Source organism: Cryptomeria japonica, chromosome 3 (genome assembly GCF_030272615.1).
Source record: "Cryptomeria japonica chromosome 3, Sugi_1.0, whole genome shotgun sequence".
Taxonomy (NCBI): Eukaryota; Viridiplantae; Streptophyta; class Pinopsida; order Cupressales; family Cupressaceae; genus Cryptomeria; species Cryptomeria japonica.
This window is the reverse complement of record NC_081407.1, coordinates 736187211-736202196: the sequence shown is the minus strand read 5'-3', so window position 1 is coordinate 736202196 and position 14986 is coordinate 736187211. Positions and strand designations below refer to the sequence as shown.

Genomic DNA, 14986 nt, shown 5'->3' with positions numbered 1-14986 from the left:
TAGTGTTTAAAATAACATTCTTGTCTTAGGGTTTTTGCAATTTTTTCCAAAGAAAAAAAATGATACTTTGTAAACTTCAATTTCTGGGTTTGGCGATTTTTTCCTCACAAATCGGGGCTTCTTGCAATCTATTTTGGGGCGTCATGCTCATTTACAAAAGTTTGTGGACAATGCGTTATCCAAAAGTTCTCTAGATTCTGGGAGGGTAAGTGGCAGGCTCATCTCAGTGACAGGGTCAATGGCAGGCTCATGTTGTAGAACGTTTTGAGAAAAAGGGGGCAGCCTTCTTTGTGTTTCTCTAGGTAGTTAGAACGATGACCATTAAGAGAGGGTATTAGAATATTGTAATGTTTCTTTAATGGTCATCTTAGTCGTCTTATTCATCTTTAGTTAGTTTCTATTTTCAGCTTCAGTTTATGATTGTTTCTTTTAGAAACATCGTCTCTTGTAATTTCTTTATATAGAGCTCTCGCTCTATTGTTTAATAACATCAAATATTTTAACAGTATTCATTGTCTTTTTCCCTTGTAAGGCATAAACTAATTTCTACATGGGTAAAAACAAGAACTATTGAAGAAGATCAGCCAATTGACCTTGACAAGATAGATCCAAATTCGAAGTGGATTGTTGTTGATGATGATTATTTTCTTGGACCTAATGATTTTGATATCATGGGGCAAGCCAACTTGGATCCTCATATTGTTGAACAAGTTAGGGCAGGCTCCCACCCAAGAGGTTCATAATCAAGGCCTTCAACCCTCTAGCATGTCATTAACTACATTTGATTTTTTGGAATTTTGTTCTTAGTTTATAGGTTGACTTTGTAAAAAGTCACAAACAATATTGTAATTGGCATTTTGACAGCTGTCACCATCTAGTTATTATTTATGTTGTGATAAGTTTTATGCATTGTAATCAGCAATATGAATATAAACAATGACAATCTATTTTTTACAATTCATGTGTTGAAGTCTTTGTTTAATTTGCTTACAATATGTCTATGCTATGGAAATGCCCTTAGATAGAAAAAAAAAATTAGTTTTTTTCTGTTTTTCTGCAATTTTTTACATTTTTTGTAAATCCATTTTTTTTCCATTTTTTCAAAAAACCTTAAAAAACTTGTTTAGCCGATTATTTCCCCAAACAATTAATGCTTTTATGGACAGCACTATAACAGCAATTAAATTAATCATGACAGCAGTGACAGCAACAACTGTAGTATATCAGCAATAAATATATCATGATTCAAATTCATAGTCAATGATATAAATTATATAAGAGTTAATATTAACAGCAATAATTTGGATTTCTGATTTCACTGTTCAAAAAAGCATCAAAATTCTAAATTCTTGATATGATATTAGTCAGTTATTATCGTCAGTTGCAAAAGAGATTAAAGGTGCCTTTGCCATGGTCTGGTACAGTGTGGTATTGTGTGAGAAGTACAAACCATACTTGCAAAACTCAGCGAGCAATTCAAAAACTCGCGAGTAATCGCGATCCATAATGGCGCGCGAGTTAATCGTGGAAATACTCGGGGCCTTTTTTTCATATACTCGCCGCGATTTTTTTGGCAAATACTCGCCGTTAATGGCCAAAACCCGCCCGAAACGCGGCACAAAATGCGAGAAAAACGCAACTTAAGTCGCAGGCAAAAAAAAAAACCGAAGTCTTTATTCCATTTCGCGGCTCGCGCGACTCCGGAAGGCAAAAAACGCCACGCGATTTGCAGTAGGGTTTGCATTTGCACGCGCGACCAGGTTTTTACTTGTTTATTCGTGATCTTTTTGTATTGTTTTATTTCGAATACACAGTCAAAATGACTGTGTATTGTTTGCATTTGCACGCACGACCAGGTATCTTTTTGTATTGTTTTATTTCGAATGACTAAGACTGTGTAATACACAGTCATTTGAAAATGACTGTTAGTCATTTCAAATGACTATGTATTACACAGTCATCATTAGATTCATTACACAGTCACAGTCATTTGAAAATGACTGTGTATTACACAGTCACAGTCATTTCAAATGACTGTGTAATACACAATCATTAGTAATTACAGTCATTTCAAATGACTGTGTATTACACAGTCATCAGTCATTTGAAATGACTGTGTAATACACAGTCATTTGAAAATGACTGTGTATTACACAGTCACAGTCATTTCAAAATTCAAATGACTGTGTAATACACAGTCATTTCAAAATGACTGTGTATTACACAGTCACAGTCATTTCAAATGACTGTGTAATACACAGTCATTTCAAATGATTGTGTAATACACAGTCATTTCAAATTTTCAAATGACTGTGTATTACACAGTCATCATTACACAATCACAGTCATTTCAATTTTCAAATGACTGTGTAATACACAGTCATTTCAAATTTTCAAATGACTGTGTATTACACAGTCATCATTACACAGTCACAGTCATTTCAAATGACTGTGTATTACACAGTCACAGTCATTTCAATTTTCAAATGACTGTGTAATACACAGTCATTTCAAATTTTCAAATGACTGTGTATTACACAGTCATCATTACACAGTCACAGTCATTTCAAATGACTGTGTATTACACAGTCATCATTACACAGTCACAGTCATTTCAAATGACTGTGTAATACACATTCATTTTCAAATGACTGTGTATTACACAGTCATCAGTCATTTGAAATGACTGTGTAATACACAGTCATTTCCAAATGACTGTGTATTACACAGTCATTTTCAAATGACTGTGTAATACACAGTCATTACAGTCATTTCAAATGAGAAATGACTGTGTATTACACAGTCATTTTCAAATGACTGTGTAATACACAGTCATTACAGTCATTTCAAAATTTCAAATGACTGATGACTGTGTAATACACAGTCATTTTCAAATGACTGATGACTGTGTAATACACGGTCATTTGAAATTTTGAAATGACTGTGTAATACATAGTCATTTTCAAATGACTGATGACTGTGTAATACATTAATCATTAATGTACATTGTAATTAATGACTGTGTATTACACAGTCAATTGTGAAATACTCATAGTCATTTGAAATGACTGTCAACTGTGTAATGTCAATGTGTAATATGTATTAAAGTATTTCATTTAAATTTAAATTTGAAGTTAAAAACTTAAAAAAATACACAACCAACTAAAAATTTTAATTTTAGAGAGTCATCTATTAATAGATGACTGTAAATAAAATACAGTTATACAGTCATTGTAATTTTTGGATGTTTGTGATTTTTTTTGGGAACAATGTTATTTATCTCTAAATGTTGCCTCTCTTTTGCTAGGTTCTTTTCCACATCTTTTTGAAAGAAAATGGATTCAGCTTCTACAGTTAAAGTTGGTGGCAAAAAGAGAGACCCTTGTTGGAAACATGGGAGACCAGGTCCAAAACGAGGAGATGTTTTTTGCAACCATTGCAAAAAAATTGTAAAAGGTGGCATTAATAGGTTCAAATATCACCTTGCAAAAATTCAATGCCGAGATACCACAAGCTGTACGGAATGTACTGAAGAGGCTACGAGAGATGCAATAGCAACGCTTGAAGCATATGATCAAAGGAAGGCAACAAAAAAGAGAACAGCAGAGGCAATGGCAGCCCCAAGGGCAGATTTGAGTTCCATGGGGTCACATACAGATGTGGGGACATCTAGTTCTTCCCTTGGGCCACGGATACGAGCAAAGGGAACTTTGGACAGCAACATGGAAAACTTCTTTATTCCACGTAACACTCCTGGTGCACAACCTGGATTGCTTGGCACTGCATGGAATAAAGAGGCTCACCAACAAGCCAAGGTGGCGTGTGCTAGATTTTTTATCTACAACGATGTTCCGTTCAATGCTATTTCTAGTCCATCTTGGGACCAATTGGTCACCGCGTTGACTGTGGCAGGTAAGGGGTTCAAATCCCCAAGCCGTTACGAGGTAAGTGGACCGTTATTGCAGGATGAGGTCCAAAACACTCATGCATTAGTGGAAGAGCAAAGGACTATTTGGGAAAAGAATGGCTGCACCATTCTTTCTGATGGATGGACAGATGGTAGGAACAGGACACTCATCAACTTTCTAGTTGCTTCAGGAGGACAGTTAGTATTTTTAAAATCAATTGATGCCTCCAATGAAGTGAAGAATGCGGAGACCTTGTGCAACATGTTGGATGAAGTGGTGATGGATGTGGGAGTGCAGAATGTCATCCAAGTTGTGACTGATAATGCAGCTGCATATGTGGCAGCCGGCAAACTTCTAATGGCTAGACATCCGACATTATTTTGGAGCCCTTGTGCTGCCCATTGTCTTGACTTGCTCCTTGAGGACATAGGGAAACTAAGTTGGGTAAAGAAAGTGGTTGAAGATGGAAGGAATATCACCAAATACATCTACAATCACACATGGGTCCTGAATCTTATGAGAGAGCACACTGAAGGTAAGGATCTTGTGCGGTCAGGGGTCACACGCTTTGCTACCAATTTCCTCACCTTGCAGAGCATACTTGCTACATTGCCCAACCTGAAGCGGATGTCCGTGAGTGAAAGATGGTTGGGGAGTCCTTATGCTACAAAGCCTGAAGCAGAGAAGGTTGTGATTGCCATTTTTGATACTAATTTTGCCAAGATAGTGGAGGAGATCATCAATGTAAGTTTTGAAACTTTAATTGTTGATTTATTATTTAATTTTCTAATATTTCAATCTGCTGATTTTGTTAGATTTTTTATATCTAGGTGTCGGAACCGTTGGTGAGGGTGCTACGAATGGTGGATGGGGATCATAACTCCATGGGGTATCTATATGAGGCCATGGATAAGGCCAAAGAGGCGATTCAACACTTGTATGGGTCAAACAAGACCAAGTATGAACCCATATGGCGCATAATTGATCGGAGGTGGAACCATCAACTCCACCAACATATTCATGCTGCTGCCTACTTCTTGAATCCCAAGTTTTTTTACTCTCCGAGTTTCAGAGCAGATGCAGAGGTTAGAATTGGCCTTGACACATGCATTCGGAGATTAGTTGATGATGAGATCCTTCGAGACCTGATACTTGATGAGTTGCAGAGTTATAAGAAGGCCTTAGGGGAATTGTTTTCTTCACCTGATTGCAAACGTGGGAGAGCCACCTTACGACCAGGTAAAAAAAAACATATGTTTAATTTTTACCATTTATTTCTCTCTTTAAGATTATTGAAATCTTTACAAGTTATAAATCACATTTTGTATCCTTGCAGATTTGTGGTGGGAAGATTATGGTGCCACAACGCCTAATCTTCAAAAGCTTGCCATCCGCATATTATCACAGCCTTGTAGTGCTTCTGGTTGTGAGCGCAACTGGAGTGTTTTTGAGAACATCCACACAAAAAAGCGCAATAGGTTGACTCAACAACGCTTGAATGATCTTGTCTATGTGCGGTACAACATTCGATTACATGAGAAGAAGGTGCTAGGGCAAGATTCACATGAAGCACTTGACTTGGATGACATTGATCCATATGCAGCAGAATGGGTTGCTTCTCCTGATGATGTTGATAATGATTTGGATCCATTCCTTACTAATGAGCAGCTGACTGAGTTGGAGAGGGCAGGAGAGGAATGGGATGCGGAAGTGGCAGCACGTGAGGAGGAGCAGGAGGTTGATCATGCAGCAGAGGCACCTGTTAGTGTTGAGGATGTTGCCACTACTTCAGCACCACCCACCCAGCGGCCACAATCTGTTTTGAGCTTTAGTCGTAGACGCAATTTATGATTTCTTATTTTCATTGATACCAAACTTTGAACTTGATATGTAATCAGAATTTCAGAGGTTCTTGTTTTGTGGTCTATGACTCTATAACTCTATGAGACTGTCACTATGATACGTTGATATGTATTGAACTCTTATACATATGTTGCACTTGGTTTTTGGTTTATGCTATGATACTTGCATTTGTTGCTATGTATTACCAAAAAAATTTGATTTATATATCATGGAAATCATATATGTTATACAAATTTGGTGTAAATGTGTGTTTTTGAATTATATATAAAAAAAAAATGTATTTTCAAATGTTCGATAAAGTTGCCGAGTTTTGCCGAGTTTTTTGCCGAGTTTTGGCGAGTCCCGAGTTTTTGAAATTTTTTGGCCTTGCCGAGTTATTGCAAAATCCGAGTTTTTCAAGCTTGGTACAAACAAACAATTTCTTTTTGGAAAGTGGTTGGCATGTAGACTTCTGCAAACATCATCCAACATCATTTCAAAATTGCCATCCCTCCACCATCCCCAACAAATGACTCTTGGACTGCTGTCTCCAAAACACACCCCCTGCTGTGCCACCATCCCCGTCCCAGAAACACCATGGAACATAGGTCTAAACTTTACAGGAATAACTTTGCAACACTTGACATCTCTCACAACCAATTTCAGAACTAGATGCAATGTACTATTCAAAATTATGACATATCTGCATAATAATATATACAAACTTTGGCTCACCAAAGTATAAAATCAAAGAAACATCACCCTCCAAGGACACTTACATAAGCAATCCATGAAACACATAATGCAATCAATAGCATATAAGCACAGCTTACCTTAGAATCAGGACTCTGATCAACATATCTAATGTGGACGTTCTTGATTGTTACTTGAATGTTGTCAATAATCTGACCAAGATGCATAAATATGAATTAGCAATAAACCTTGCAGACAATCAAAGATTTAGATGTTGCAAAATGTTCCAAGAAATGACTGGCATCTCAAAACTACAGCAATGATAAACAGAAATCCTTTTTGCTCACATGCTCTGATGAGATTGTATTTGTATTTATCATTTAAATAATCATTCTCAAGCAGATATGAACATGCACAAGTCCTAAAAATTTATTACAAAGCCTTTCTAACCTTTGCTGAGAGTTGGGATATAAAAGATTGGCCAGCTTGATTATCTGACAATATCAAACCAAAAATCATTATTGAGCTTCTCAAAAGTAAATTACATAATAAAACATTCGAGTCAACTATTATCATCCATTTTATTGACCCAATACCGTTGAGATTTAATTTTCATAACCTGACCATCTTCTCAAGTTATGAATGAACCACAATTTATCCACACTAAGAAAATGTTAACAATCAAGAAGTTGTAGAGTCATTCCCATGTTGAAATTTTCCATAAAATTGACTAATTCAAATAAAACAAATTTGCTCAAGGAAAATAAAATGCATTATGGACCCCTCAAATGCTTTTGTCCATCAGACTAGCCCATTTTTTAAGGAATGGCATTCAGACCAAAGTAATGATTACCACAAACACGTCTTGACAACTTTGCAAGCTCTGCTGCTGCAAGGTTTGCTCTCTTGCCAGCCCATTCTCTAGCCTCCACAGCCTCTGCACCCCACTGTGATCACTCCAGAAATTACAAATCTAAATGAGAAACAATTTAAGAATCTGATGTATTCCTAGTCTTTAACCTGGCAGGATCATTGTCATTTACTAGAGATTTGCATTCAGCATCTTACAGCACTAGATCTAAATTTCCTTACAACAAAATTATTCCAAATGTATTAATAGAATACTTTCACTCAAATAAAATGCGATATCTATCAAACAGCACCTCTGAATCGCTTCTTTTGCAAGTGCATATGAATACATCTTCCAGAGCAATCATTATTGGGTCCCAACCAAGTTTTGTCCAGGGAATCTTAATGCTCAGTTTCCCAATCACCCCTGTCAGCCAAACCATGGTCAAAGTTTTCTCACTTGCAATAGTATGAAGATAATTAAAATCAAAATCTCTTACATGCAGAAAGTTAAAATTTATGATGTCATTCAAGTGCATGTCAACAGATAAATTCAATGGCCACAATGAGAATTTACTATCAGACTCTTGACATCAACTAGTAGCATAACAGTCTTTAGATTGTCAATCATCTTGGTGCTAATTAGAAAAGAATTTCCATCAATTCGAGAGAATTATCCATAAAATTCACAAATAAACAAAGTGTAGTATAGCTACATTTTAGATTGAAAATTTAAGTTTTGCCCGGAAACACTATCAATTTTTACCAGAAGAACCAACGAAAACATGAAAATTTAACCAAACAATAACAGGTTTCCAATCTAGTATATGCCCACAAAGAGAGACTATGAATTTGATGGAAAGGACGAATCATTCAGACAAGAAACAAACACCAAGTGTACCTCTATTCATAGTATCATACTATCATTATAGAAATGTTACATAGATAACATTTTGCTGCAAGAACATTTTGTTATGGTGTTGTCGGAGAAGCACCATGTTGTGCTAGTTATCTATCACTTGACAGACATGTGCTTGTTGTAGTGTTACAAGAAAGGCACCATGTTGCCCTTTTGGTGTCATGGTAGAGACAAATTTTGTGGTCATGTTGACATTGTGAGAGAGACTATGTTGTGTTGATGTGGTGTTGAAACATCGACACATAAAACAATAGATGAGGCTATCTCAATTAAGATACTTTGGAGTCTGGGATAATATGTTTTGGTTTCACAAAGGAGATAAACATGATAGTGCATAACACATATCAAATCAACTTTCTAGATATGAGAACAGAATACATGGAATCATTCAATGGACAGTAGTTATAATCATTCTGAAATCTTGTAAAATTTAGAAAATGAATTGATTTCTCTTCTAATCAAGAGGTTATTCTTCCCATGGCAGATCTTGAGAGTTAAATACTTAAAAAAAAGGGTAAAAGGGGCTGGTGAGATTGAAGCTTGAAAAAGGTGAAGTATTAAAGATCTTATATTTTCATGATCAGCAAAATATAATGTATCTTGATAAAACTAATGTTCTTAATTTGTCTTCAAGCCTCCTTTGAGACCATTCTTAAGAGAATTTGCAAGATCAATTATATCAAAATTGAACAGTGGTGAAGACCAAGCATGCAAACAGGCCAGGTTTTATTATTTATTTGAACTTGCAATAGAAGTAGAAACTTTGAGTGTGTTTCCTTCACAAAAGATTTTTATTTTTCGTCCATTTTTGCTAAATCAAGAAAATAAAGTCTCCGTGTCCTCAATTTTGGCTTCATTTTGGTTATTCAATTGATCTTGACAATTCAATCATATTATGTGTCATAAGTACCTATAGTATGGAACAACATATAGGACTCTATTAGTAGATAATTTGAAGAATAAACCTTTTTCTTCACTTTATTATAGAAATAGCACCATTAGTCATTTAGGGCATCTTGTATTGTATTTTTTATGGAGTGACACTATGATGAAGGATAATCGTACGGTTAAATCTACCTTAACTATATCTTTCATATTAAATTAGTGTGCAAATAACTTGTCTTTTTCTATTTTGCAGGTTTACTTCTGCCATCCATTAAGAAATTGTTAAATATAAGTTGCAGTTCAATAAATTGTATTATTGTGGTACTTTGGATCCTTAAAAAGCTGGTTGGTTAAATAGGAACAATGGAAGATTACCCTAGAATAATTTTAATTATTAAACTAGTTCTATAACACTTGTATACTAATTTCATAATATATTTGGACACTCTTCCATGATGAAACATACAATTGTCCATTTTGTTTTCACTGTTATTATGAGAATGAATCTTTGTGCACGAGAGGTGTAATGCATGATAGAAAATGTAACCACTCTAGAACATCATCGTTGCAAAATATAGTATTATTCATCAATATATATCAATAATGAATACCTTCCTTAATTGCAAATGGTAATTGGAGGTAGTCAAATGCTTCCAATACCAACTCTACATTCTCCAGGAAAACCTCTCCTGCATAAAGCCAAATCAAATGCAGACAAGTTTATTATAGTAATTTCCAAACCAAAGAAACCATGTTCATTTTATAAAAAAATGTCACAAGCAGTTTAAACAAAAGTCAATTATACGTCAGATACTTTTTACCAGAGATAAATATTGATCAACAATCTAAAACATAAAATTGCATAGACAACTTGAAGAGATATTCTAGTTGTGTGTAACAGGGAATCCAGAGAGCTACCATCATTGCATTCATCAAAGACCATTTTACTTGAAAATACTGTGATTGAAAAAATTTGGATCGGAGAATCCAAATTCAAAAGAAATGCATTCGCAATTTATAACTTGAAGAAATACTGGTTATACACCACACCTATTAGGTATTCAGTCTTACAAATATGATGAGAGCAGTTAAACCTAAATTCCGTTGATGCATTAGCAAAAATCTTTACTAGTAGGGCAACCCCAAGCATGTTACTGATGTTTCTATTTTGGTGGATCATTTCTTCTCTCAAGATAAATTTAAGCAGATTTGTATTCAGTCCAATGTACCACCAAAAAAAACCTTAAGGGTGATACAACAAAACAATAATCTAGTTACTTAAATGTACAAACACTTGAAAATAAATTGCTAGTTTTCTTCAAGATTCTAAGCTGAATGTCTTATTGGAGAACTTTATTTAAATAAAGTTATGTAAGAGCTTTGAAAGGAGCAGTATATCAAAAACAATCGCCACTACCTAATACAGAAAAAAATCCTAAAAAGAATATATAAATTAGCTGGTTAAGTGTAAGATCACTTTTCCCCTAGAGTTAACTATGTATTTGCAGTGGAATTAATAGATTAATTATTACTATTAGAGTCAACATAATTTGCAATATATATTATGTGATCAAAAATAGACATAAATTACAATGCATACCATACATGTGATAATTTATAATAACTCTAAAGGAAATATCTACCATGATAAATTGAATAACTCAATCATATTATCATCATATTATATTCTTCATATCTTTCAACATTGTAATGTCCCCAATTTGGAGCTAAGGCAAAATTTAATAAGGAATGAATGAATAATTAAAATAAGGCCAAAAAGCTTAAGTATTGTACATAAATATTTTAATTATTCATTATGACTTAAGTTGGGGCCATTTTTAAGTTATAACGTTATTCAACTAGGCGATATCTCATGGGGGCTGTTTAATATTTAATGAAGACTTTGTATTTAATTGCCTACGTCGCCTATGATGAATCTTCAAGAGGCATCAAAGCTTTTTGGGAGTGGCTGGGTTATTATTTAAAGGGTTCGATTGAGGAATTGGCTTCATTCTATTGATCATTTATTTTTGAGTTCTCTCTCTGCAAGAAGGCGTGTTTATGCTTTTTCCTCAGGACAAAACCCCTAAGCCTGGAACTTGGACGCAACCCCAAGGTTCTAGTTTGAATCTATTTCAGTTTGTCATACCTTTGCCAGCTGCAACTACAATCTCATCTCAAAGGAAGACAGAGCCAGAAATCAGAATTCATTCACCAAGATTGAAGGGTTTCAAAGTGCAAATCAGGAGTTTTTCTCAGATCAGAACCGCACCTCACAAATCAGCATCCCAGCTCATTCAAAAATATCAGGGAATCGTAGCATATCAAGGGACTGGGAACGTTATAAGGGCAGATTGAAACCTACAGCAAGTCTGGTCTAATAACAACCCATAATTCAATCCATGTATGTAAAAACTCTGTTTTTTTGTCAATAAGAGCTCAGCAATGCTGAACCTTTAGAAATCACCTTGTTTCTATAATCTTCTCAATTGCATGCACAATTTTATTTATGTTGAGAATTGAATTAGAGTTAAAATCAATTAAATCCATACTTTCTATCAAAAATCAGTAGTTAGGATATTTCAGTGGTATCGGAGCTAGTAATCTTGCCAGCATGTTGGGGTTTCACTATTGCATGTCAATTTGGTCGATACCCAGAGGGTTGCATGTTATCTACAATTAGTTGCATGTCAGAATTTATGGATGCATGTTGTTCCTAATCATTTGCATGTCAATTGGAATCGGTTCTATGCACTCTAGAGGGTCAGGTTCACATAGATACTTCACCAGGAGTAGGGTTGAACAGCAATTAGAAGAAGACGAGGATCCCTTGTTTGATCCTGGCAACATGGCAGAATAGAGAAATGATGGTGGTAATGGACAACCAAGCCTTCAGAATATTATGGCACAAATGGCACAGTAGCAACAACAGATGATGCAAATGTTTATGCAATCTCAGCAGCAACTTCTAGCTGCAATTGGAAACCTAAGGGTCCAGCAACCGCATGCACCAAATCAGGATGGAGATAGAAGTGAAGTTGGGCATGGAAATCAAGATGGGACAGCTTCTAACGCTGTTAGAACAACGAGCACCAGATCTGATCGGCCTCTAAGACCTGTGTTTTTACCAAGGCCAGTTGAAGAAGCAGTTCCAGAAATTGAGGAAGAAGAAACTCAAATTACTGATGATGTTATGGTTGAATAAGATGAATATAGAATGCTTCCGGCTGATGTAAGGCAGCTAATGAACCTAAATCAGTTCATGAACCAGCAAAAGGATAAACTGAGATACCGCCTGGAAAGACAAGAACAGAGACCCAGAGGGCAAGCCAGGCCTAAAGAATTTAAAGATGCAATCAATAAGGTCTCTTTGCCAAGTTTTGATGGAAGCGGGAAAGTAAGTGTCAGATCAAGAGTGCACAAACTTGATACATTCATGTCACTTAAGCCTATGGAGGAAGACAAAGCTATACAATTCGCCACAATGCATTTGGAGGGTGTGGCATACGATTGGTGGCATCACGGGCTTGTTTCGCAGAACCATGGTTTAATTCACTCGTATGAGGAGTTTGTTAGTAAATTGATTGCTCGCTTTGACAGGAAAGATGTAGAGGTCTACTATAGAGACTTGGCTGAACTCAAGCAGGTTAGACATGTGGAAGCATACATCAATGAGTTCCAGAAAATTTCAGTTATGGTTCCTGATATGTCTGAGAGGCGAGTGACTATGTTGTTTGTCGAAGGTTTGAGCGACAATCTGAGGGGTTTGGTCAAGGCACACAAGCCTGCGACCCTGCATGATGCCATTGGGTTAGCTCTTGACCTTGAGATCACACCTCCTTTTCAGCCACACAAGAAGAACTTTAGGAATAAGAAATCAGATGATGAATCAGATGAGAAGGCTCCCATTCAACCCAAGAACACATCTCCTAAGCTAGAAAAAGAGTCAAGAAATGAGCTAAGAAGAAAGAACCTTTGTTTTTCTTGCAAAGAACCTTGGGAACCAGGACATAGATGTCTTGGTAAGGGCAAGGCTCATCTTATTGAGGTGATATCTGATGTGGACAGCAATAAGGACAATGAGCAAGATGACGGAACATGTGGTACTCTTGCTTCCCTATCTGGTGGATCTAGAGATCATCTTTTCATGTTAAATGGGATTGTCAAAGGACAAAAAGTTATGTGTATGGTAGACAGCGGTGCTACTCATAACTTTATTGATGAGGACTTTGTAGTTAGGGAAGGACTACAAGTAGAAGACTTTTCCGGGTTCAACGTCATGTTCGCAGACAGATCCAAAATCAATTGCACAAGAAGAATACCAAGGTTGGGCATTCAATTAGATAACTATACTTCTGAAGATAAATACTATGTTGTTGGAATTGATGGGTCCGAAATTGTTTTGGGGGTACCATGGTTGAAATCTCTTGGCAGGCACATCCAAGACATCAACAACATGGAGCTTGAGTTTACTCATGGAGGTAAACCAATTGTGTTGAAGGCTACCAAAAATGATAACACAAAGTTGTGGCAGCCAAGTGTGTGATAGCTGACCCTAAAGATGAAAATACCAGTAAGAGGTATGGGGATAATCAGATTATTCTGTTGATGACAGCAGCAGCATATCTCCTTCTATTCATGTTATTACAGCTTTGGTACGCGGAGATAGCAGTAATATGATATCTTCATATGATGATACTTTATGCTTGGCAATGGAACTTAACAAAGATTCATCTGACTGTATGGATACTCATGTTGGATCATATATGACCAATGTTCTTTATGGGGAAGGGTCTATACATGATGTTATTGATTTGCAGCTGAATAGTAATGCATGGGATTATGGCAATGTGCTCCATAGCTTTGGGCATTATTATATTTACAACAGCTTAGAGCAGTGGAGATGTGTAGTAGATGCAGCAAGACTTCTTTGGGATCCAGGTATTGCTTGGTGTTCCTGATCTTAATCAAATTTGGTTCTTGTGATTGCTTGGGGCAAGCAATCTCGGGGTGGGAAGAATTGTAATGTCCCCAATTTGGAGCTAAGGCAAAGTTTAATAAGGAATGAGTAAATAATTAAAATAATGCCAAAAAGCTTAAGTATTGTGCATAAATATTTTAATTATTCGTTATGACTTAAGTTGGGGCCATTTTTAAGTTATAACATTATTCAACTAGGTGATATCTCATGGGGGCTGTTTAATATTTAATGAAGACTTTGTATTAATTGCCTAAGTTGCCTATGATGAATCTTCTAGAGGCATCAAAGCTTTTTGGGAGTGGCTGGGTTATTATTTAAAGGGTTCAATTGAGGAATTGGCTTCATTCTATTGATCATTTATTTTGAGTTTTCTCTCTGCAAGAAGGCGTGTTTATGCTTTTTCCTCAGGACGAAGCCCTTGAGCCTAGAACTTGGACGCAACCCCAAGGTTCTAGTTTGAATCTATTTCAGTTTGTCATACCTTTGCCAGCTACAACTACAGTCTCATCTCAAAGGAAGAAAGAGCCAAAAATCAGAATTCATAGACCAAGATTGAAGGGTTTCAAAGTGCAAATCAGGAGTTTTTCTCAGATCAGAATCGCACCTCACAAATCAGCATCCCAGCTCATTCAGAAATATCAGGGAATCACAGCATATCAAGGGACTGGGAATGTTATAATGGCAGATTGAAACCTACAGCAAGTTTGGTCTGATAACAGCCCATAATTCGATCCATCTATGTAAAAACTCTGCTTTTTCGTCAATAAGAGCTCAGCAATGTTGAACCTTTAGAAATCACCTTATTTCTATAATCTTCTCAATTGCATGCACAATTGTATTTATGTTGAGAATTAATTGCATGCACAATTGTATTTATGTTGAGAATTAAATTTGAGTTAAAATCAGTCA

The 14986-nt window shown here is 36.0% G+C and overlaps 1 protein-coding gene across 1 annotated transcript in view; it reads right to left on the bottom strand.

Moving 5' to 3' along the window:
• LOC131074913 (uncharacterized) overlaps positions 1–14986 on the bottom strand; it is a 305681-nt gene that overhangs the window by 280662 nt on the left and 10033 nt on the right. Inside the window, exons 3-7 of the mRNA XM_059218550.1 lie at positions 9708–9785; positions 7607–7719; positions 7297–7390; positions 6894–6937; positions 6584–6655 (exon numbers count right to left, since the gene is read on the bottom strand). Coding sequence (XP_059074533.1) covers positions 6584–6655; positions 6894–6937; positions 7297–7390; positions 7607–7719; positions 9708–9785 — 401 coding nt within the window. The remainder of the gene's footprint in view (positions 1–6583; positions 6656–6893; positions 6938–7296; positions 7391–7606; positions 7720–9707; positions 9786–14986) is intronic.